General features: G+C 35.0%; 1 protein-coding gene across 1 annotated transcript in view; it reads left to right on the top strand.

The window, feature by feature from the left end:
- The window catches only part of EYS (eyes shut homolog), a 904,272-nt gene that overhangs the window by 267,128 nt on the left and 614,420 nt on the right, over positions 1-22,724 (top strand). The window contains exons 14-17 of the mRNA XM_035895612.1: positions 10,450-10,572; positions 12,370-12,483; positions 13,660-13,773; positions 14,228-14,341. Coding sequence (XP_035751505.1) covers positions 10,450-10,572; positions 12,370-12,483; positions 13,660-13,773; positions 14,228-14,341 — 465 coding nt within the window. The remainder of the gene's footprint in view (positions 1-10,449; positions 10,573-12,369; positions 12,484-13,659; positions 13,774-14,227; positions 14,342-22,724) is intronic.

Here is a 22,724-nt window from a genome sequence, read left to right on the forward strand (position 1 = left end):
AATACTTCATTTCAATATATCTCCCCAAACCTACCCTAGACAATGCTTCACAAAACAGCTATGGAAGACAGTTCCTTAAAGGACAATTAAGCTAGTAATGTATGCATCCAACTTAGAAAATCCATGACGTTGAGAAATGAAGCATTTGTTAGTAAGCAGGAACACTCATACTTTCACGTTACCAGAAAAAAAAATGTGTATGTGTGCATGGGGTGAGGTATGAGGGCATATAAACACGCATGCCAACGCTCACATACATAGTTTTCTATCATTTTTTCTGTCAGTTTTCTTTTTTTACAGACTTCTGAAGCTGGAGGTTTTGTCTACCTGTTGCTCTGCTCAGTCCTTCACATTCATGCAGTCTCTGGCTCCTCTCTCTCTTCTTCTGTTTCTAATATTAGAAATGCAACTAACATATCTTTTCAGACATACTTTTCCAGAAAACAGCTATAGGAACCTAAAATTTTGGTCAATATGCTTAAAATCATACTGTTTGAAAAACAGTTAAAATAATAATCAAACTATGGCCTTATTCCAAAGCTAGTATGCTGTGTCTACTAAACATAATTTTTATATGTTTAATAATGGTTTAGTCCAAAACATCTTTTTCTGGAAAGTAGATAATTAATAAGTGATTTGTCCAATACATGTCTAAATATATTCAAATTTCTAATCAAGGATCTAAAGGTTTTGAAACTATGATCTGCTATGTTTTTTGGCAATCTCTGATTTAAAAAAAAAAAATCTGGAGTGTATTTATATGGGAAAAAAACCAGAATGGTCTTTGTTCTACTGCCAATTTTTTAGCAATATTAACTTTCCTTATTTGGGACAGCATTTATTCTTTTCCCTTGACATTTCCATGCACTCATTTATTCTGTCTTTACCCGTTCCTATCCTTCTCTAAAATAACTTCCTTCTTCAACAAATCACTGTCAAACTAATCGTCTACTTGTGATCCTGAAATATACTGAAAAATAACTAACATTTGTTCAGTGTTAATTTTCTATGGCTCTATTTGCATTAGTAAGGAGTAAAAATACTGTATAAAAATTCTTGATGTTTTCAGCCAACAGAATTGCCTGTCCAGACCTTCTGCAAAGTGTATAGCTGTTGCTTTATGGATTTTAATCACCTGCCTTTTTTTTTTGTACTTATCTCTTATTAGAAACAATCTCAGTTTTTTTCCAGCTTATCTGGTACCATATGGTGTTCTTATCTGATAAGAAATGAAGGATCATATTTGGATCTTATAATTATATTATATTTCATAATTACAAAAGATAAACTAGAAAATAGACAATGGATGAAAGTTAATGTCTACATGCTTTCTCTCTGTCCAACATGTTGCTTAACAGCAAATTCTAAGAAATGGTTCAACCCAAAAAAAGCTGTTGTATTTTTATTTTATTTGCTTATTTGTCTTCCTGAATTTTACTTTTAAAACTTTTGTATTCCTGAAGAAATGTATACTTAACCATATGTTGCACTTCAGAAACCATTCTCTTTTAAAGTAATTGAACTTACATTCTGTAACAAATCTGATTTATCTCTAAAATAAGAATATTGCACTGGAGAGCTCTTTATTTAATCCAGTGAAAGACTACACTCTGGAGGGCAGCTCATCCTCTTATCTCCTTATTCGTGTCACATGAGTTCTGAAAGGCAAGCAATGCCTCTGAGATGTGGAGGACAGCAACACTGCCCACTGCTTGTGCTGATTTTACTGGGAGCTTCATAATTCACTGATCCTTCTTTCAGAGATGTTAAGCTGAGTTAAATTCTGTGTAATTATCAGAAGTTAGAAAATATATATTAATTCTCACTATTGTTTATATTGTACTTTTGTATAAAAACATAGTTCACCGCATATATTTGGTTTCTATTAAAATTCACAGGTACTTAAATATTAAATGTTTGAAAATTATATAGACTTGCCAAATAAATATAAGCTTTGACACACACACAAAAAAGTGAATTTTCTTGATCAGTCTCCATTACCGGTTTTAAGGAGGTGCTGTTCTGAATTAATTGTGTACTCTATCGAGGGAATGAAAGAGCTATTTCTCCTCATTAAATCTTAATTCTTTACACTAGAAACCCTTCTTATTCTTTTTCAGAAAAAATAGGTTAGCACGATAGACACAGTAGAGAGAATTTTTGATGTGATACACATTAAAGTAAGGCTGCCAATAATGGATGAGTGTTGGACATATAAGATACAATATATAATATAAGAAGTCAATTAAATTAAAAGGAAGTATCAAAGAACACTATTAAAGCAGAAAAAAAACCCCACCTCAAAACATAAGCCATCCCCTATATATTCTATTAAAGCATGACTGTTACATGTATCAGCATTGAAAAAAGGACACAAGGAGAAAGAGGTTTTGTTGTATTTCTAGACAGCCAGAAATATCCCTGTGTAATCTACCTGAAAACTATCAGTGAGAGAAAAAAAATCAAACAGAAAGCCATCCAAGAAATATGCTTTTACAAAACAGGAATTCTGAAAAAACTTTTGGAGATCAGGTGAGATTCAAGACATGTTAATTCTTTATTTTCTAACTTAGCTAGAAACATTTGAGTGGTAAGATTTTTTTTACTTCTAGATTACTAATCTATTCCTGTGAGCTCTTATTTTTTATGTTTAAAAAATGCCACTGGCCTAGAAGCTGAAGCCAGGTTTACATGCTGACCTACTAGCAGCATTGCTTTTCCCCTGATTCTGGTTTTGCCTACTTTGGAAACAAATACCTCAAATACTTATTTTTGTCTTGTTACACATAATTTGTTTTAAAAAATATCAAAGTAGCATGTACAGTCACTCCTTTACAGAGGGAGGACAGGACTACATCTCTGGAACCTAGCTTTAAATTTTTGCTGCAGTTCTGCCATTTTTTTTCAGGTCTTTTATCTGTGTTTCATTAAGAGATATATTAGACTTACCTATGAGATGATGCAACAAAAAATTATATGGAAAAATCAAAACTATTTCTATTAGGCATTTTCTTACTGTCATTTTTTCATTATGCATAAGGGAATTTATAAATGTCATTTTTTTTACATATAAACTATAAGAAGAACTCTTACATGAAAGGGTAATGAATTACCTGTTGGTACTAAGAAACAAAGTATGTACTGTGATATCATCACCTTCTCGGTATGTCTTGACATCCTCCCAAAAGAAGCTACAAACACTGACCACTTTGCAGTCCTTCTGGTAAAATTAAAATGGATAACTGCCATTATTTCATAAGGTTTTTCTTCTTCCTTTCTACTTTTACAGCTATATTATTCTGCAGTTGTAAAATAGCATTAGGTCCTGTTCTAATGTATCATACCACGAAACGATAAGATAGGATGACACATTCCAAGGCAGCAAGCACAGTCAGAATAAAAACTTATTCTGCGGCTTCTCAGTGTAAATAACAGAGAATCTGAAGTTGCCTGCTGTGGTGCAGTAATCAGACTTCTGTTGTAATATCTATAAGTCTTCTGGTGTATTTCTGTAAGATGTATAGAGTATGCCTCTGTTCTTACTTAATCCTTTTTCTCTAGGTATAATCCATCTTTTAGTGAAACTGACAAAAATGTTCCTACAGTATTGGAAGATGTATTTGGCCTTTGTGGCCCTTTTCCTAGGTTTGAGGGAGGTTTTTTTTAAAGAAAAACACTGTGGAGTAATAGTTCTCTTACGTCTTCTCACTAAATTGTATGGCTTAAGGTCCAACTTGTCCATAGCAGTAAAACTGGTCATTCAAGTCAGGCTGCTAAGAAAGAAGTGATGCACTCATTAGATATCACTGGCAGAAAGAAATACTAGACAGGGGGAAAATGAAAAGAAAGAAAGTGAAAGAAAGGTCAGAGATCTTAGAGAGAAATTTGAAGATCACTCGCAGCACAGTTTATGAAGCCACTCCTTTTAAAAGAACTTTCTAATTAACTTCTGTTCTGCTGTTTTGTTCTATATTCAAGAAGAGATTAAGTTCCCTTAAAAAAAAAAAAAAGAAAAACCTGGGAGGAAATGTATAGCTGATATTTGCATAATTCTTTAGTAGAGAGAAAGCAAAGTGTCAATCTGCTACCTAACAAAAAGAGAAAGCTGTTGACATACAATGCCAAGAAGTTTTCAACATCCTTTCTGCTTGACCTTAACCAAAAAAAAAGTCAACTACATTGAACTGTCTAAAAGAAAGATCTCTGAACATAAAAAAAAAGAATAATCTAGGAAGTGCTTAGATGAAAATGCATACTTTAAAGTCTGCTCAGCCAGTTTCAGCTGTGGTCTTTAGAAATGATTCAGAACAATTTCAGAGCTGTTGGCTTGTGGATAGGTCAAATAACAGAAAGGTAGAAAAGAGCAGTGGTAGAGTATAGAAGTGTCAGGTCTAACTTGAATTCTTGAAAAAAATACTAGACAAAAGGTAAAGATGAACTATTTAGAAGTATCTGAAATCAACAAAAAGATGGCAGTCAGTCACTAGTTAACATGGATTTCTCAAGAGCAAAATGTGTGAAACCATTGCCATTTCTGGTCTCAGGTGGTAACAAACCTTCTGGATAAGGAAGAAGTAGGTGATATATATCATGAGTGCATCAGCATTCTTATAAGGAAACCAGCGGAATACTGTCTCAGTTAAATCAGCTCTAAACGACACGTAACTCACTGGAAAAAATAATAAAAGATTATAGTGATTGAATGTGGAAAAGAATTTCACTGGAAGTGTTTTGGATCCACTAATTTTCTTCATTAATGATCGGGATGATGGAATTGGGAACATTGTGACTGAACTTGCAGATGGCACCAGTCTGGGAGAGAGGCAGGCAAAAACTCTAGTAATGATCTGGAAATGAAGATGCAGTTGAGTGAAGACACATCCTCTTTGGTAGTGATAAACAAATAGATCCAAATTGGGAACAGCCAGGCAGTAACCTGCAAAAACAGATCCACAGACTTCAAGCTGAATGGGATTTAGAAATTTACTGGTGTTGTGGAAAAAGAAATCTCCACACTGAGATGTTTGGTCAGGAGTTCTGCTTGTGCAAGAAGTGATATAGTTCCCTCCTAGAGTGTACCAGCAGGCTCCCGCCAGTCTGACCTTGCCTTGTTGACTTTGACTTCCCAGCTTCGTCTCGGACCTATCTTCTCACTGCAGGCTGTCTGGTCATCACTGGGCCATGGCAGACCCTGGTTGCCAGCATTGGACCTGCTCAGCTCTTCTCATTTGGGTACTGTGGAACTGTATTGCTTGTCAGTGAGGTTGTGCCATGCCTTCCTTGCCATCATATTCCCTATAGGAATAATAAAAGTTGATTAAAATTTTTAAACTAAACTTAGCTGTACTTAGCAGTACTTTAAAATACAGCATTAAGATGTTGACCTGATGTACAGAGTCACCACGTGATGTGACTGGAATGTGTGTTGCCAACCATTAACCATCTCCCAAAGCCTATTAATATTTATTGCTCTAAAGGATTTGTGCCTCTGTATGGATCTGTAGGTATCCAGATTTTGATCACAAAACATAGAAAAAAGTTGTTAGCATCCACAATGAATGAAGATTATTAGCAGAAAAGCACTGGTGTTCAGTAAGTAGTGACCAAACTTAGAGAACAGCTTGCTACTGCTAGAGAACTCAGTTTAATATGACAATTTCTTAATTTGTAAATATGCCAGCTAATGTACAGTCAGATACACAGAGTTCATACTAACCTGTAATTTCAGTCTGATTCCACAACAGACTGCATTAATGAAATGGAAATAACAATGCCCTTTAACTCTCCTGTGTAGGAGCACAACTGAAGCATGTGTAGCTAAGAATGAATCTCCAGGGCTGAGCAGCACCTGCAAATGTATCAGTGAAGGGAAATTACTGCACCTGTGCAAAAATTTCTGCCCTAGCATGGAGATCACTAGGACAAATTGGACAAAAGTAACTGCTTAGTCAAAGCCTAGAAGAGGGCCAGAAAAGCACGTGGATTCAGGATTATATATGGTATGCTCTGCAAGGTCTACCTGTGAGGTCTGTCCACTATCTGAATCAGAACTGTTCTAGGCCGACCAAGCTTCATTTGGTCCTGGTCTTAGAGCAAATCCAACTTGGAGAAAAGATATTATCTGTAGCCTAGATGAAATCTCCTTTTGTTGTCTGTGACAGGTACATCAGCTTGCCATCATTGTCACATTAGTGTTTCCAGTAAACAACCGAATACGACTGAGGCAGTCTGGTGTCAAGAATATTTTAAAATGCACAGGTATTTGTTGATACCAAAGTGAGTGAGTGGTAAGGAAAAGGTGGACTGACTGCTATTCCTCTCCAGATTAAATTGATCTTAAATGATGTATACAAGTTTTTGCTGAAAAAAATATTTTTTCAGTCTTCCTGTCAGAAAATCATAATAGAAAATTCAAAGTGAGTTGTAATGAAGACTTTTAGCTGCCAGTAGAGCTTTTTGAGGAATATCCAATGAAATCTTATTTCATTGGAAAATGTTGACATGATGGGATAAAAACCTGACTTTTGGCCTAGGAGATTTATTTTTTCACTTACTACTTAATTGAGAAAACTATGCAAAAGATTTAAAACTGTTGAAACACTTAACTTCAAACCTAAGGGACAGAAAATTGTAAATCTGTCAAAATTATTTTGCCTTAGAATATTTATCCATTTATTTCAGGAATGGAATATGCAGGTAAGAAACTGAAGTACAAACACCCTAAATATTTCTAACAGCACATTCTTACAACATGTTTTAACTTTCTTTCAGATTATGTGTACATAAACACAAGTTTTGACTTGTCCCTGAGCTACACTGAGAAATAAAATGACACCTGAATTTCTCACAGGAACAGAACACCATTTTTCAGATGGTGGCCATTGGTAGATCAGGAAGCCTGCTTGTGAAAAAGCTTTCTTCAAGTCGCATGTGCATAATTCTTCAGTCTCTTTATGTGTAGAATATGAGGGGTTTGAGGCTTTTAGAGAGTAATTCTGTTATTTTAATCTAATTACTGAAGTCTTAATTGTTTTTACTGAGAATTACTGGGTTTTGGTCTCTGAGTTCCAGAAACGCTATACGCAAGAACACAGCAGAGAAAATTGCATCTTCCACTGTGTCTTTTATAGTTGTGACTGGTTACTTCAATACAACAATCACGTGTATTTATTAGAGCAGATAGTCACAACAAAACACTTTCCTACTGTATTGTCTGAAGCAACAGCAGCATTTTTTGCCCTGTCTTTTATCCAAAGGTGATGATTTTCCCTCTTTATTACCCTATCTCTATTTTGTTCAACTATGCTATTATTAGTTGCGTATTTTTTACAATGTTTACATTTGGTATAATTTTTGCAATAAGTACAATTTTTGTATTTGAAATTCTAGAGGACCCAAGAAAAAATAGGATTTCATTACAACAGGTGTTGTATGACAAAAACAAATAAAATCGCTCTATCTCAAAAAACAAATTAAGAAAATGGCTTTTATGTTCTTATTATCACATCCAGTTCAAATAAGAAAAAAATAGCAACCCATTAGTATGTAAGAATCTTAATGACAGTGAAAATACTGCCTGGGTTTTAAATTAATTTATTGAATTCTGACATTTGTTTCTTTCAGTCTGTTTAAGTTTTTCCCGTCTGTAATTTTAACAGGAACCATATAACTTTTTCCCCAGAAGTAATATCTGTTTAATAAGAGTGAATGAATGCACATCAAATCCTGTTGGCCCTGACAATAACCCTCAATGTGAGGTTCCAGTTAATAGCTTCAGATGTACCTGCCATCTAGAATATAGGAAGCCACATAGTGAAATTGCCATAAATCATTGTGTGGCTGGACTATGTCAGAATGGATCACAGTGCAATGATCTCCCTGAAGAGCTTAAGTGTCACAGTCTGACTAGTAAAAATCACTTTTGTCATGAGGCATTTGGGTTTGTCAGAAAGAAATGTCTGAAGAATGTAAATGCAGCATTTCTGGAAAAAAAAATTAAATACTCGGCTGCTAAATTTCCATTATCTAAATTCATGAAGTATCTTTCAACTGTCTGTAGCAGAAAAGTAAACCGACACTTGCTCATTTCTTTTTATAGGAAATAATATATTCTTAAGTACTGCTGCTGAATCTGTTTTGATGAGATACTTTGTACAAAACCAGATGTTTAATATTAAAATTGGGCCCTGAAACAACCACCCTTTGTTCTTCAACTAAGTACAGTAACTTCAGATATATTTGTCCATGCTGCAATACATTGATAATTAATTCAAAACACAGAAATAAAAACATACATAGGTTAAGATCTTTATTTGCAATCTATAAAGTTATTATGAATATTTATTCTTAGTCTGTCAAAAAAATCCTGTTGGCTTTTCTACATTCAGTATATCCACCTGGAAGACAATCACATAACCACACATAACAGTTATATGTATATCTGTGTATAACTGTTGCCATTATTGATTAATGTTTCCTTTTTACTTCTTTATCATAATTTTTTATATTAGTTTTATGCAGCACTTCAGTATGCAGATGTTAACAGCGATTTACAAAGGCAAAAATGAGAGCGATGCTTAAATTTTTAATAGCAATCATCAGGCAGGAAAACTTCAGCTGTGTGAGAATGTTACACAGCTGGTGTTTGGGACAGAATAGAAACATAGCTTGAAGACACCTTTCTGCATCTACTGATTTGGCAACATGTGTAGGCCAATTTTAATATGCATTGTCTTGTATTTATGCCTCAAAGGGTTGTTATACAACTCAGGATTTCTAAAGTGCAGTATGTTTCAGCAATTTACCCTGACGGTCAGAAGTTGCTGCCTTACCTCATCTAACTAGCTGTTCAAAAACTAAAAAATTTTCCACATCAGGAGCTCTTCAGTCGTGCCCTAACGACATGGTTTACATTTCCTTTAATTTGAGGACTATGCTTAACTAGGCCCAAGCAGGACTTCAACTTTTAAAATTTTCTAATCATTTATTACTCTGGATCTGCACTTAATTAATGCTATAAAACCAGGGTTATGTTTAGTTTTTAAAGCTATCACAGTACACTGTATGAATACAGATTTGTTTAAACACGTTTGACTAAACATGATTCCTTTTCCTCCTTGTGTAAAACACTGATGAACACAAGGCCAGATATGGGGCAACTCGATGGCACACTAGAATCTGTTCTGGCAATATCTATGCTACTGAAGCACGACATTCCTTTATTAATCTTTTTTAAAATGAAATGTGAAATTCAGATCTTCAGCCAGACTTGGTATCCAAGTTTGTAAGACATTGGAATTAATTATGTTTAGCTCACTGAACCAAGTCTCCGGTTTAAGTCTTTAGTGGCTTTTCATGCTGTAATTGTTAAATGATAATAAATTGGTCCAGTCTCTTTTGATCTTTGCTGGAACATTATTTTTGCAAGAATCTAAAAATCTTTAGAAACTTTTAAAGTTCTCTGTTAATAGAAGAACAGAAAAGTATGCTTCTTATACTTTAACCCATTGATTTTTTATGACAAATGTTACAATAAAAATGTCCAAAGTTTGAAACCTGGCATTTATATTCAGCACTTGGTTCCTAGCTCCACACATAATGATTGATATTTTAATTGTTTTATATCAATTAATTCAAAATATTTATTGGGTTTGAAAACAACTATTTTTTCAGTGAAACAACATTTACTTGCAACTATGTATTGTGTATGTTCTAAAATAAAGGTGTTGTCGTCAATGAACCATGTGATTTTCTTGCTGGATGATGGATTCAGAAACTCTACCATGGCCAATATGCCCTAGGTGTAAAACATAGATTAATATTTTGTCTTTGAATTTCTTTTTAAAATTTGTGCGTATGTAGCCCTCAGTAGGAAACTTCGATGCTCAGTGTTTCACAAGATTGGGTTTATTATTAACCGTAAGTTAACTGGTTCAAAAAATCAGTATTAATAAACTGCCAAATCTGCCAGATCTTGTAATATCTGCTTTATAACAGAATGTACTGGGACAATTTTCTTTTTTGGCTTGGAAACATAGGATGTTTTCTAAAAATGTTTTCTAAAAATGAGAAGGCTTTTATCAAAAGTGTGTTTACTGATACTTCAATAAAAATAGTAATATCTGCATAAAATCACTTGAAGAAATTGACATTCTAACAAATTATCTTGAAGACCCATTGTATCTTGAGTGGTTTTTATTATTATTGCAGGTATGGCTTTATCATACAGTTCTTTTGTTCCATTTAGAATTGCTTTGTACATGAAACTGAAACTTTCAAAGAAACTGGAATATTTTAATCTATCCAAAATAAAATTTTGAAGTATAAGTAAAGAACACAAAAGTATTTAGTAAAATTGGTCTCTCACATGGCTGTTTTCTCAGACTAAATGTGTTTATGTCTTCTGAAACTAAAAGCTTTTATGTCTCCTGTTACTCTATTTTTCATCAGGTTTTACTGGTCAGTTTTGTGAAGCAGATGTTGCTGCCTGCCTGTCACAACCATGTGGAGCCTCCAGCATCTGTAAAGACATATTGGGTGGCTATCTTTGCTTCTGTGCACCTGGTTTTATAGGTGGGTTCAAACAAGTGTTGTTTAACAGTCAGTCCTAAAGCACAGAGAAGAAGGTTATTCAAAAGTAGCAATAGATAAAATTTAGCAGTCTACCTCTGATTCAGGCAGAAGCAACTTTTGTTTCCTGACACACAGAAATACTTGGCTGTGTAAGAGTATTCAGTTGGAAAAAATACTGACTACAAGGGACTATTTCCACTCCAATAACTCTTACTTTATACTATTGTAGACAGGGTGCCTGTCTTACACTGATGTGATTGCAACTCCCAGCCATGTGCAAGTTGGCCTTAATTTATCTGCTTTGTGCTTCCTGTAACAATAAGGCTGCAGTAACAAGGGCCTCAACTGCCAAATATACATTCAAGATCCTGGGCAGGTTTAACTACTCATGCTTCCTGGGCAGGTTTAACTACTCATGCTTAAACCTACCCTGCAGATCATTGTAATTGGTACAGAGTCTGACTAGATTAAAACTATTCTGGTTATGTCAGCATACTTTCATGGTAAATCCAGATTACAATGTAAAAAAAAACCCAAAAACCAGCAACAACAGAAACCTTTCTACATACAGATTCAGATCTTTTTGATCACCTGCATGATGAAATAATCAAGCACATCAGGAATTCCCTGAGTGGAAGGTCAGCTCTGCAGCCCAGTCCATCCTGTCTAACTGCAGGGACTTTGATGGGGCTCCTAACACAGTAACAGGATGACTCTAGAGTCTCTCCCAATAGTCAAGGAAGGGCACAGGCAACCAGAGGAATTCAGATCTTAAGTAGACTCCATACCTCTTAAATTGTTGCTCTACATCCTAATGTAGGCATCCATTTAGATGAAATAATATATAATTTAATAGCTGTAGTATTTGTGTCTGTAATACAATAAAATGCTATAACTTGTTTCTATGGTTGGTTTATTTTATTATTATTATCAAAATATAAAGTAAAATTGTTTGATGTTACTTGTGATAATTCTTGGTGAGGTCTTACTTTATTGAAATATTTGTTTAAATTCTTATAATCAAATCTACATAATAGTAGATTAGTATTTTTGGTTTATACTTTTTCTGTGGCCCAGTAAAGCCCTCAAAACCTGTCTGAATCAATCAGGAACTCTTTACCTACCTTTGAGGCATAAGCAATAATAAATTTGAGGCCATTATCATCTGTTTGGATAATTCATATACAAAATGCAAATAAATATTTTCTGAGTTTTGTTCCACTTTGAACACCAGAAAAAAATATTAGGTACGTCATTCTCAACTAGAAATCAGCATCTATAATTTTTTCCTCTGCGTATTTAAAAATATATGGCAATAGATAACTTTTTGATTATTAGTTTTCAAAAAAATTATTAAAATATTTGGCCATAATGGAAACCTTTCCCAATATTTGCCATAGAGATCCAGAAATTAATAAACAAATGAAAAAGAATATTACAGAAAAAGACTATGATATTTTAATATTTGGTCTTAGAAAACATACTTACACTTTTTGATGTTTCAGGAAAACTCAAGACTTTACTGCCCTTAAAATATGACAAGATGCAAATTTTTGAGTACATCTATAAATGAATTAATAAAATTCCCATCAGATCTTTGGTGAACATTACATATTATATGTACATTTCACTTTTGCCTTTAATCAACAAGAAATCAATTCCCCAAAGATAATTTATGCCTCATTGCTAAAAGTTCCCTGTACCTAGCCTCAGTTATATCATTTTGTTGTTGCTGCTTGTGCTGGTGACTCACCAGTGGCATGTTCCTAATGAAGTGAATCCTTCACTTGTTTCCAGGTAATAACTGTGAGATTGAGGTGGATGAGTGTCTTAGTGACCCTTGTCACAACGGAGCTACTTGTGTTGATCACCTGAATGCCTTCAGCTGTATCTGTCAGGATGGATTTCAAGGTATTAAAAAATCCATAGAACTGTAACTTTGTAAATCTTTTTTGAGTCTTACACCAATTTTTTCACATATCAGATGAGATGCATGTATACTTATTTTACTGTTATCTGAAGTTATACACATGTAAATTCAGCATAGGTGAGTCTTGACTAAAGTCATCTACTTTGTTCTCATGGCAGGATGGAACTAGATGCTTTCTGCTGGCTGGTGCCTTAGCTGTTGAAAATGGATCAGTGGGGTTCAGTGAAATTTTGCAAATAGCATATACTGTTTCCTGTAAGCTTTTTAAACTGTGGGCATATTTAATATACTAGAATCAGAAAAAAAACTGTGTGGGAAAGGTTTTGTTCTTGGCATATTTTTACAATTTATATTAAATATGTAATCACTTTGATAAGTGGATGCATTAATATTTGCAGCTACTCTTTGCTTTCAGCTCAGATTAGGAATTTAAAGTGCATCCATTTTCTTTTTAGTGCACCATTTTTTACTCATCGTGGATTTTTAATCATTGAAATACAAAGCAATCTATAATTCAAATGTCACAGGACAAAATATTGCATTTCTACTGCTGGCTATATTCAGAAAAACTCTCACTTGCATTTTTATTTATTAAAATCCTTTGAACTTCCCAAGCCTCACGATTGATGTCATTTTTCATTTATTCTTAAAATGATAAAAAATTAAGTTCACCCAGAAATAATAGCAATAGAGTATTTTTGTACTTTAAGTAGCTATGTGGTTATGTTAGCTACAGTCTAGACTGGAATAAATTGTGTTCTTGTCTACATCAGATTTCTTTTCCCATTTTCCAGGAGTACATCTGTTGCCTTATCATGAACACAAGGAATATTTCCACTCATGTCATTTCAGTGCAGTCTATTATATTTAATGTAATTTGTTTGCTATTCTTCTATATTCATATAATAAGAAAATTGTCTGTTTTAAGCCTTAGGAATCTATTCAATGACTGTACTTTTAATCTTTCGGGAAAATTACTGAATAGCTTAAACATTAAAAACATCAACATACTGTCATAGATGCCCAAATTTGAATATAAAAAGGATGCCAAATAGATTCCAGTATGTGAGCTACATTCAGTTAAAATAAATGTTGGTATTTAACTATATGTGCTATACAGTATCTTGTCTCCCTTTTGCCTGATTGTATATTTATAGGTACAACTTGTGAAGCAAATATAAATGAATGTCACTCTTCTCCATGTCTTCATAATGCATCATGTGCAGACCTCATTGGTGGCTATGAATGCATCTGTCTACCTGGCTTTACTGGTGAGTTGTATTCATAGTAAACCTTGTTTTCCACAGCCAGGTAGTCCACAAAGCATCCATTAAGACATCATCGAGTAATTTGTTTGTGTTTCCTTCTCATTTCTCTTTATCTGCCCTGGTCTAATGTTTCATTTGCATTCCAACAAACTGGAACACTGACTCCATCTGTAAACTAAATAGCACAAGATAAATTAGTCTGCATTTAAAAAGGCCTTCAAAGCTTCCACATGCAGGGAAGATTAGCTACCATTTAGCAACTCATAAATAAGTTCTTATGTATTTGTGGTGATAAGAATTAAATGGATGCTGACATTAGTATGTGTGGCTCTTTATTTGGCTGATTTATGTTAGCGTCGTCTCCTCACAAGTTGCTTGAGATTCTTGTGGTGTAAATGAATCAGAAATTGGCACCTGATTGTCTTACTAAATGTTCAAATCTTTCGTCTTTTCAAAGGTGCAAGATGTGAAACAGATATTGACGAGTGCGCTTCATTTCCCTGCAAGAATGGAGCCACCTGCATTGACCAACCTGGTAATTACTTCTGCCAATGTGTGGCTCCGTTTAAAGGTAATGAACACCAAGGGAGAGGGGAAAGCAAACATAATTAACTTTGGAAAGTATTTCTGTCAATTGTCTGAACTCATTTCACTCTTCCTACAGCATTATTAGTCCTTCATTTTCTCAAGCAAAGCTTTTAAAACTGACCAGCCAATTATGCCTCAGGCTGCAAGTAATGTGAAGTAAACTTTGTTTATACATTTACTAGGAGTGTTTATTTATTAATCAAAATGGATACTTTAAAATCAGTTTGCTAACAGAATAAGATTATTTACAAAATGAGAGGCATATGCCCATTAAGCTGCCATCACAAGAATCGGTTGCTTTTCTACACATTTTTCTCTCTAATTTGATTGGTCATGGCGTTCTCTAAATTATTTATCCATTGTCAGAAAACAATTTATAGTTACCTTGGAATCTATAAATTGTGTGTGAATGTTTCTGTTGATGCTTTTAAATGAAAGACACTTAAAATGTAAGCTTTATTGTGACCTTTTTCATAGGGGATATAATTTTACAGACTCATTGCTAAAATAATTTAAAATAACAAATCGTGCGGTGTTCTTGAGCAAATCTAATTCAAGTGATAATCTCAATTTATAACATTTTTCCTCCTGCAGTTCAATATAAGGATACATACTTAGGATTCCAGAATAATCATTAAAAGGCAATTTTCTTGGTATGTTGAGACAGCAGGGCTTTTCCCCTTTAGGGAAGATGGCTGTATTAAATTCGTCATTCATGAGAAAAGAGTGAGCTCTAATGTTTGTTCTTATTTTAGTTAATGGTCAAAATTTAGTTTGTCATTTTTATTAGTTTTAATTTATGTTCTGCTGAATAAAATCTAGAATAATAACAAGTAAATGAGTACTGCAGCATCAGAATTGCCTCTGCTCAGAAAGATGTGAAACCATTTTCAGTACACGGTTAGAAATACTGGTCTCTTAAGTACTTGTTTCATAAGGAGCCAGATTTTCAGAAGACTTTGGTATTCATTTAGATATTTAAGTAAGTGATTAAAGTTTCAGAAAGTCAACATTTCTGTAGTCATCCTTCGAGAGGCTAGCAGTATCCAAGACCCTCAATGGAAAAGTTAAACCCTGCTGGCAAGATGCTCTGAAAACATAAAATTCTTGGTACAGGATGTCTAGAATCTGTAGGCTTCTTGTTGAAATAAAAGATTTTTTGAGACTGTTTACTTCTTTACAGGTTTACTTGGGACCCTGCAAGATTAAATTCTTTTACTGATATTACTGAGATTTATGATGGTATAAATAAAAGTAGAGTTAGTTTCATATGAAAGCTTTACCTCAGTCTCACACCATCTGTTTATTTAGTATTAAAATGCTGTAAACGTAGTCTTTCATGGATTCACAGTAAGCCAACATAATGGGTAGTTAAACTATGTTTTCTAATTGCGTGGAAATATTCAGGTTACTGTAACAAATACCTTTGTGTGCACTAATCAGAGATTACATAAATGCTTTATTAAGAAAGCAAATACATTCTATTAACGGTAGAAGTTACATAGGAAAATCTGTTTTATTTTTGGAATATTTCCACACATTTTCTTGCTGCTTCTGTTATTTTCAGTGGAAAAGCATAAATGCTATATTATGAATGCTGTCATTTACTTGGAAAGCAATATGAAGTTGTATTTCCGTAATACATTGTAATGGTTTGACTGTGCCATCACAAGATCTGACTTGAAAGGTATGCACCACTCTTAGGAACATATGACATACCAGTTGATCAGGATGTGTACAGCAGACCTCTATTATGTAGTATGCAGTATTAAGGAATTCAGAGCACAATTTGGACATTCAGGTGCATTTGTAAAAAAGGTAGCCTGTCAGATTAAGCTAGAAATGGATTCTATCTATAGAAACTGGTTTGCATACATTTATCTTTCTTTCTTCTTCATTTCCTTGATTATTATCATTTGTTTATTTTGTCAAGGAGACTATGCAGGATTATGACCACAAAGTTTTGATTTTTCCATTTTCCTTTTTCTTCACCTTTATTTCCTCTTCTTTTAAAAAGAAAATAGAAAAATTTTCACATTTTTTCTTTCTTTCAATTTCACTTTTTTTTTTTTATGTGCTGCAAGCTTTTTGATATCCTGAATATTTACTTTTATATTTTAACAACCTTTTACATTAGTCCTTTATGAGTATGAAAAGTCATCAGAAATTTTATTGAAGTATTATTGTACAGTCAGTTTCTTGTATTTTTCTTCTATGTTTTGGTTTGGGTTTTTTTTAAAGCATGGATTTTTCTACTTTGACAAATTGTTTTAACTCATTCCATTGGCTTCCATAGAATACTCGAAGACACACAAAGATTTTAAGAACAACAATGCTTGGGCAGTGGTATATATCAGGATTTTTCTTCAAATGTCCCACAGTCTAGGCTGTGCAAATTAACGCTACAAGCCTGATCTGTGAATGATGTTTTAATTTTCCTGTGGGCACAAACCTTTTTAGAAAATCCAATTTCCATGGTAAAGTCAATGCATGGAGAGCACTGGAGAAGAAGTATGTCTTCTGATGCATTGCTGTAACCCTAGCAATGACAAAACCAATGCATTCCTCTCTGACAGCGTTCCCCTGACAGAGGACTTCCCCACAGCTAGTGTAGATCACTGGTCTTTCTATATATTCTAGTATTTCATTGGAATTATTGCCACTGCAATTCCTACCTTTGACTTTTCCCAAATGTTCAGCTGAACAGCTTGAGGGTACTAGCAGTCTATCTATGCATAATTCAAAAAAAACCTGAAGAAACTTATAAGACTTCCAGATACAAAATAACAGCCTTGCCAACTTGTAATAATGTTCTAATTACTAAATATGATAACTGAAGTTTTTTTGTTGTATTTCAGCCAAGTTCGTTGTCCTGTGGAGGAGAAAATTATTTTTTTTTTTCCAAAATCATAGAGCTTTACCTGTAGTCCTGATATGGTATAAAATAATTAATTCAAAGTCCATATATTTTTATATCATAACTCTTTCGACCTTGGTTTGGAGGAAGCTAAAGACTTGATTAAAGAAAAAAAAATCTATTCCAGATGATGTTATTACTGAAGAGATTCCTGTGTAAACCCACACAGAAATCCTAGAAATCCTAGAAATCCTAGAAAGCCTCACTGAGCATGTGTTGTAACTAAGGTCAAATGGAGAAAAAAAAATAGCGCCTAGATTTACATAACATGCTTTTGCCAGTTATCTATGCCACAAATGTATGTGCTTGTGAATATGTTCTAATTACCGCAATATGACACTCTACTTTTTAAAATTCAGTTCTCTGTTTCTGTCTGCTTTCACTAGTGCTCTGTCACTGACTTGTATAGCACAAATTACTATTATACCTCACACTTAAATGCTGAAATGCTACTTACCATGCTGCCACTTACACATACTGCAGTATAATGTTTTGACACTGCGTGTCCAAAGAAGGGCAACAAAGCTGGTGAGGGGTCTGGAGCACAAGTCTTACAAGGAGCAGCTGAGGGAACTGGGGTTGTTTAGCCTGAAGAAGAGGCAGCTGAGGGGAGATCTTATCACCCTCTACAACTGCCTGACAGGAGGCTGTAGTAAGGTGGGTGTTGGTCTCTTCTCCCCAGTAACGGGTGATAGGATGAGGGGAAATGGCCTCAAGTTGCACCAGGGGAGGTTTAGGTTGGACATTAGGAAAAATTTCTTCACAGAAAGGGTTGTCAAGCATTGGCACAAGCTTCCCAGGGAAGTTGTCAAGTCCCCATCCCTGGGGGTATTTAAAAGACTGTCCTGGTTTCAGCTGGGATAGGATTAATTTTATGCCTAGTAGCTGCCATAGTGCTGTGGTTTGGATTTCAGATGAGAATAATGTTGATAGCACACAGATGGTTTAGTTGTTGCTGAGCAGGGCTTACCCCCGCCAAGGACTTTTCAGCTTCCCCTGCTCTGCCAGGTGCACAAGAGGCTGGGAGGCCCCAGCCAGGACAGCTGACCCCAATTGGCCAGAGGGCTATTCCAGACCATATGACATCATGCTCAGGGGGAGTTGGCCAGGGAAGAGTGATTGCTGCTTGGGATGGGCTGGGCATCAGTCAGTGGGTGGTGAGCAATTGCATTGTGTATCACTGGGTTTGTATACTCTGTAATTTCTATTATTATTATTACCTTTTTTTCCCTTTAGTGTTTTATTAATCTGTCTTCACCTCAGCCCACGGGTTTTACCTTTTTTTCCCAATTCTCCCCCCATCCCACTGATTGGGAGCGAGCAGCTGTGTGGTGTTCAGCTGCCTGCCGGGCTAAACCACAACAAAGACATGTAGATGTAGCACTTAGGGGCCATGGTTTAGTGGTGGACTCAGCAGTGTTAGGTTAGCAGTTGGACTTAATGATCTTAACGGTCCTTTCCAACCTAAACAATTCTATGATTCTATTATAATGTTCTTTTAATATAAGATTTAACCTAAGTACATATGTGGCATAGTTGCTTCTGCTTGGTTCTAATGTATTAGTCCCTGCAAATATGCTTCTGTTTTAGAAATGTCTCCTTCTACCCATTTTCTATCATATCTGAGGTACAACACTGCTGGTCACGTATATAGGACATTTTTTTTTTTTATCAGAGAACATTCTGAAGTGAAGTTGTTCAGTAACAGATGATCAGCTGGTTTTCTGTTGCATTCCCTACCGGCAAAGTAACTGCTGGAACTGGGAGCTGGAAGGAAGATAAACTCGATTTGGGTGCAGGACAAATCAAAGATTTTAATATTAGCAACAGGAGACAAACAGCTCAGAAGTATGTTCAGCTACAGTTCTGGCCAATACATTAGCACTGATAGTCTTCGGCAGTAATTTATCTATTACAGTGTTAAGCAGGCCTCTCAGCCCTCTTATGAACTTGATTCCATTATAGTATCCTAGCTGGGGAGTTATCATAATAACATTTCTATTATGATATTGATTCTACAATTGTAGCCTTTCTATAATAGAATTACAGTTATTATGGAATTGATATTAAGTGCTTCAGAAGAGAGCAGAGTGTGCAAAAAACTTATCATAAGACTGTATCTCATTTAGGGGTCCTAACAGTTTCATGGAAGGTAGACTGAAAGCTCCCGTGTCTCTATCAGGAAATACTGCCTTGTTCCATTAAAAATTCACACACGATTCCAGAACAGTGCAATTAGTAAGTTTTATAGTCCCTATTGTTATATTTTATCTATATATAAATTATATATGTTACTATATTTATATCCGTGCTGTTCCTTCCATGTGGAAGCACGTTAAATGCAGACTTGAAAGTATTTGTTTACAGAGAATAATAGGAAGAAACAGTTGATAATGATCATATTTTCAAATCAACATGCCCTTTAATTTTCAATGAAAGAGAGAAAGATTCCTCATTCTTTTAGACTATAGAGTAAAAAAAAGTAAAGTTTCAAACTTATCATATTTTTCAGTCCATTGCTGGTCTCCATTCTAATTTAGCAAAGTACATTTTTTGTCTTAAGGTATTTATTTTGTTATAAGGCTGAAACATACCCATTATATTCTTCCACCCATGCCAGAAAAATCAGAACTGTCTTTTCAGATTGCTACAGTTTTATTTGCTTTGCTTAGTTTTAAGTCTTCATAAAACTTACAGCTGGAGGAGCACATCAGTTTTCATATATCTGGCTCTTGCTCAGTTATATGAAGGGAAGGGGAGGAATGCCTGCAGTTCATTCAATTGTTTAAAGATATCTTAGTAGAAGACGTGCTCATATGCTGCACTGATAAACACTGGTTTACTGTTTCTTAGTAAAACTGGCCCACTACATAGTAGTTGAGTCTTTCTTACACTTTAGAGTTGTTTTAGTATTGCATATCTGCTTTCAAGGTACCTTTAGGTGCTTCATCCCGATTGTCAGCCATTTCATCCATATTTAGATGTATTGATGGTTTTGGTAAGAACCTTGTGGTATATTCAAATATTCTTCTAACAAACAGCCAGGTCCATAGTAATAAATGCAAGTTTGCTGTTCACAGCTTTGAAGTGCCAACATTTTTATGTATCACACAGCTAAATCAATGAAGTTAGTCATAACTATTAGACAACAGTCCCTGCTGAGAGTGTAGCAAAGTAGGATTGTCCCTGTATCAGGCATACTGCTTTTCAGCCTTTTTAGCATGCAAAAGGAGAATGATCCCACTACAATTTCTAGACCAGCTCATTTTTACAGAAAATAAAAGCTGCTTTATTCTTACTTGGGATTGAAAGCTAAGAAAGCCAAGAAAGAAAGCTAAGCTTTCTTGGGAAAGAAAGCTAAGAATCTTGCACTCCCACACCAGGACTGCAAATTTTCCCCATTTTTAACACTGGTATTTAAGGAAAAGGTGAACCAAACATTTCTGTGACGTATGAACTGAGCCAGTATTCTGCTACTTCCAAAGAAATCTCTGGAAGGAAGAAAGCAATAAAATGTCCCTTTCAGGCAGAGATTGTATATTTGATATGTGACAGCCCTGTAAGAGTTGACATGAATATTTTTTTTCTCTAAGAAAAAAAAAAGCTATTTATTAACTTGTTTTTAATAAATGGAGCAAAGGAGTTTACCCTTTGATCCAGATTATTACATGACTCATTTAAAAAAATGCAGTCTATGTGTTTGGTCTAGATGTTGCTAATAGGTATGACCTTTTTAATCAAACATATGTAATTGTAGTGGAAAATTGAAATTCAGTTCTGAGGAAATGTCTACTTATTTGTTGCAGCCTTAATGACACATGTCTCCAAATGTGTTCCAATTAAGATTAAAGCAAAAATGGTAATTGGCCATTAAACATGTTGCAAAAGAAAGTAAACTAGTGAGAAAGGCAACTCAGCAGAAAAAAAAATGCTTAAGTCTGTTGAAAAGCAAGAGTAATAATGGAGTTTTCAGCATAGGACACTCTATTATGGGAACAGCTAATTACAAAACAGATAATAAGAAATGTAAGTGCTCATGAAGGCAAAAAACTAGAGTAGAGATAATGGAGCAATTACTTTTTCAGTGCTCATAGGCCAAATCTCAGTCTTTCCTGTGCCAAGACCCATGCAAAAAGGCAGTTTTGCAAGACCTGTGACTCTTTCTAGCATATCTCTGTGCTAGACCATAAAAGAATATCTCCTGTTCAACATCAGTTTATATTTGGTTTTGCCACTCTCTTGACATTGAGCAGCCAAATAAAATTTTATTTAGGGGAAAAATGAAGCCGGTGCATAGCACTATGAAGGGCACTTTGCATCACATAGGAGGTTTTTGTGGGCAGAGAAGCAGAGTGGCCATGTTTGTGGTATATTACCTAGAAAATAAGCATTGCCTCTAAGCAATAAGGAAGGAGGTTGGTCTAAAAGGCTATGCAATGCCTAAGTGGGAATCAGTATGAACTGGGACTTGCTGTTGGCTCATATATGAAGTCACTGCAGAGCTTTGGAATTTTTTTCTGGTATCTCTACCAATTTTTCTAGTGTTTCTAAAAGTTGCCACCTGGATAAATAAATTCAGTGAGGTGTTTCTGCCTCCAAAATTAAACAGTTCAGAGAGCAAGTCTTTTGCCTAACCATTTCTAGTGTCAATTTAGATGCTCTTAGGTACGTTAGATAGCCACAGGCGTCTGGCAGATATGACAAGATCTGGTAAGGAGACCCGTGGCCTTCCAGAACAGTACTGAGAACACAAAGGCATGTCCAAAAGCCCTGGCTGCTTAACTCTGACCATACAAATTCAGTGAGGTATGTGTTGTAGTTTCAGCTCTGCTTTCAGTTTGCACCTTGGGACACATCTTGATCCACAAGAAAAATTTTCTAAGCCTTTACAGCCGTGAGTACTCTGGGAATGATGCATGTGTAAATCCAGTCATCCACAGCAGATAAGTGGTTTGAATTTCATTAGTCATTCTGGGAGAATGGTGTACAAGAACCTTGATACAGGGAGGAGATTTAAGTTATGTAGATGATACAAGGTATATGCATTGCAAAATGAGAATCTGTATGTATCTGTCCCTTAATTTTCCAGAAAATATGTGCAAACCACAATTTTTCAAAGACTTAAAACATGGTTACATTTTCCCTGGCTGCCCTACAAATTATGAGGGCATTGCTATTGCTCAAAGGGAAGTTTACCAAATTTCAGGGGTTTTTTTTAGCTGGTGAAACAAATATTTGCAGCTTTATTTTTCTACGTGGCAGGCCTATTTATGGTGTAGGGTCATCTGCTAATACACAAATAAAAGTAATAAAATAATAATCTTGGTATCAGCAGCTATAAATAATGTCTGAACAATCTGTCAAATTTTAAGAAAATGAAAACAGGATCTCAAAACATAGGAGGGTTTGGCCACCTGAACTAAAGGTGGTCATTACTATATCTGAAAAT

Source organism: Egretta garzetta, unplaced genomic scaffold (assembly GCF_000687185.1).
Source record: "Egretta garzetta isolate BGI_Z169 unplaced genomic scaffold, ASM68718v1 scaffold55, whole genome shotgun sequence".
Classification (NCBI taxonomy): Eukaryota; Metazoa; Chordata; class Aves; order Pelecaniformes; family Ardeidae; genus Egretta; species Egretta garzetta.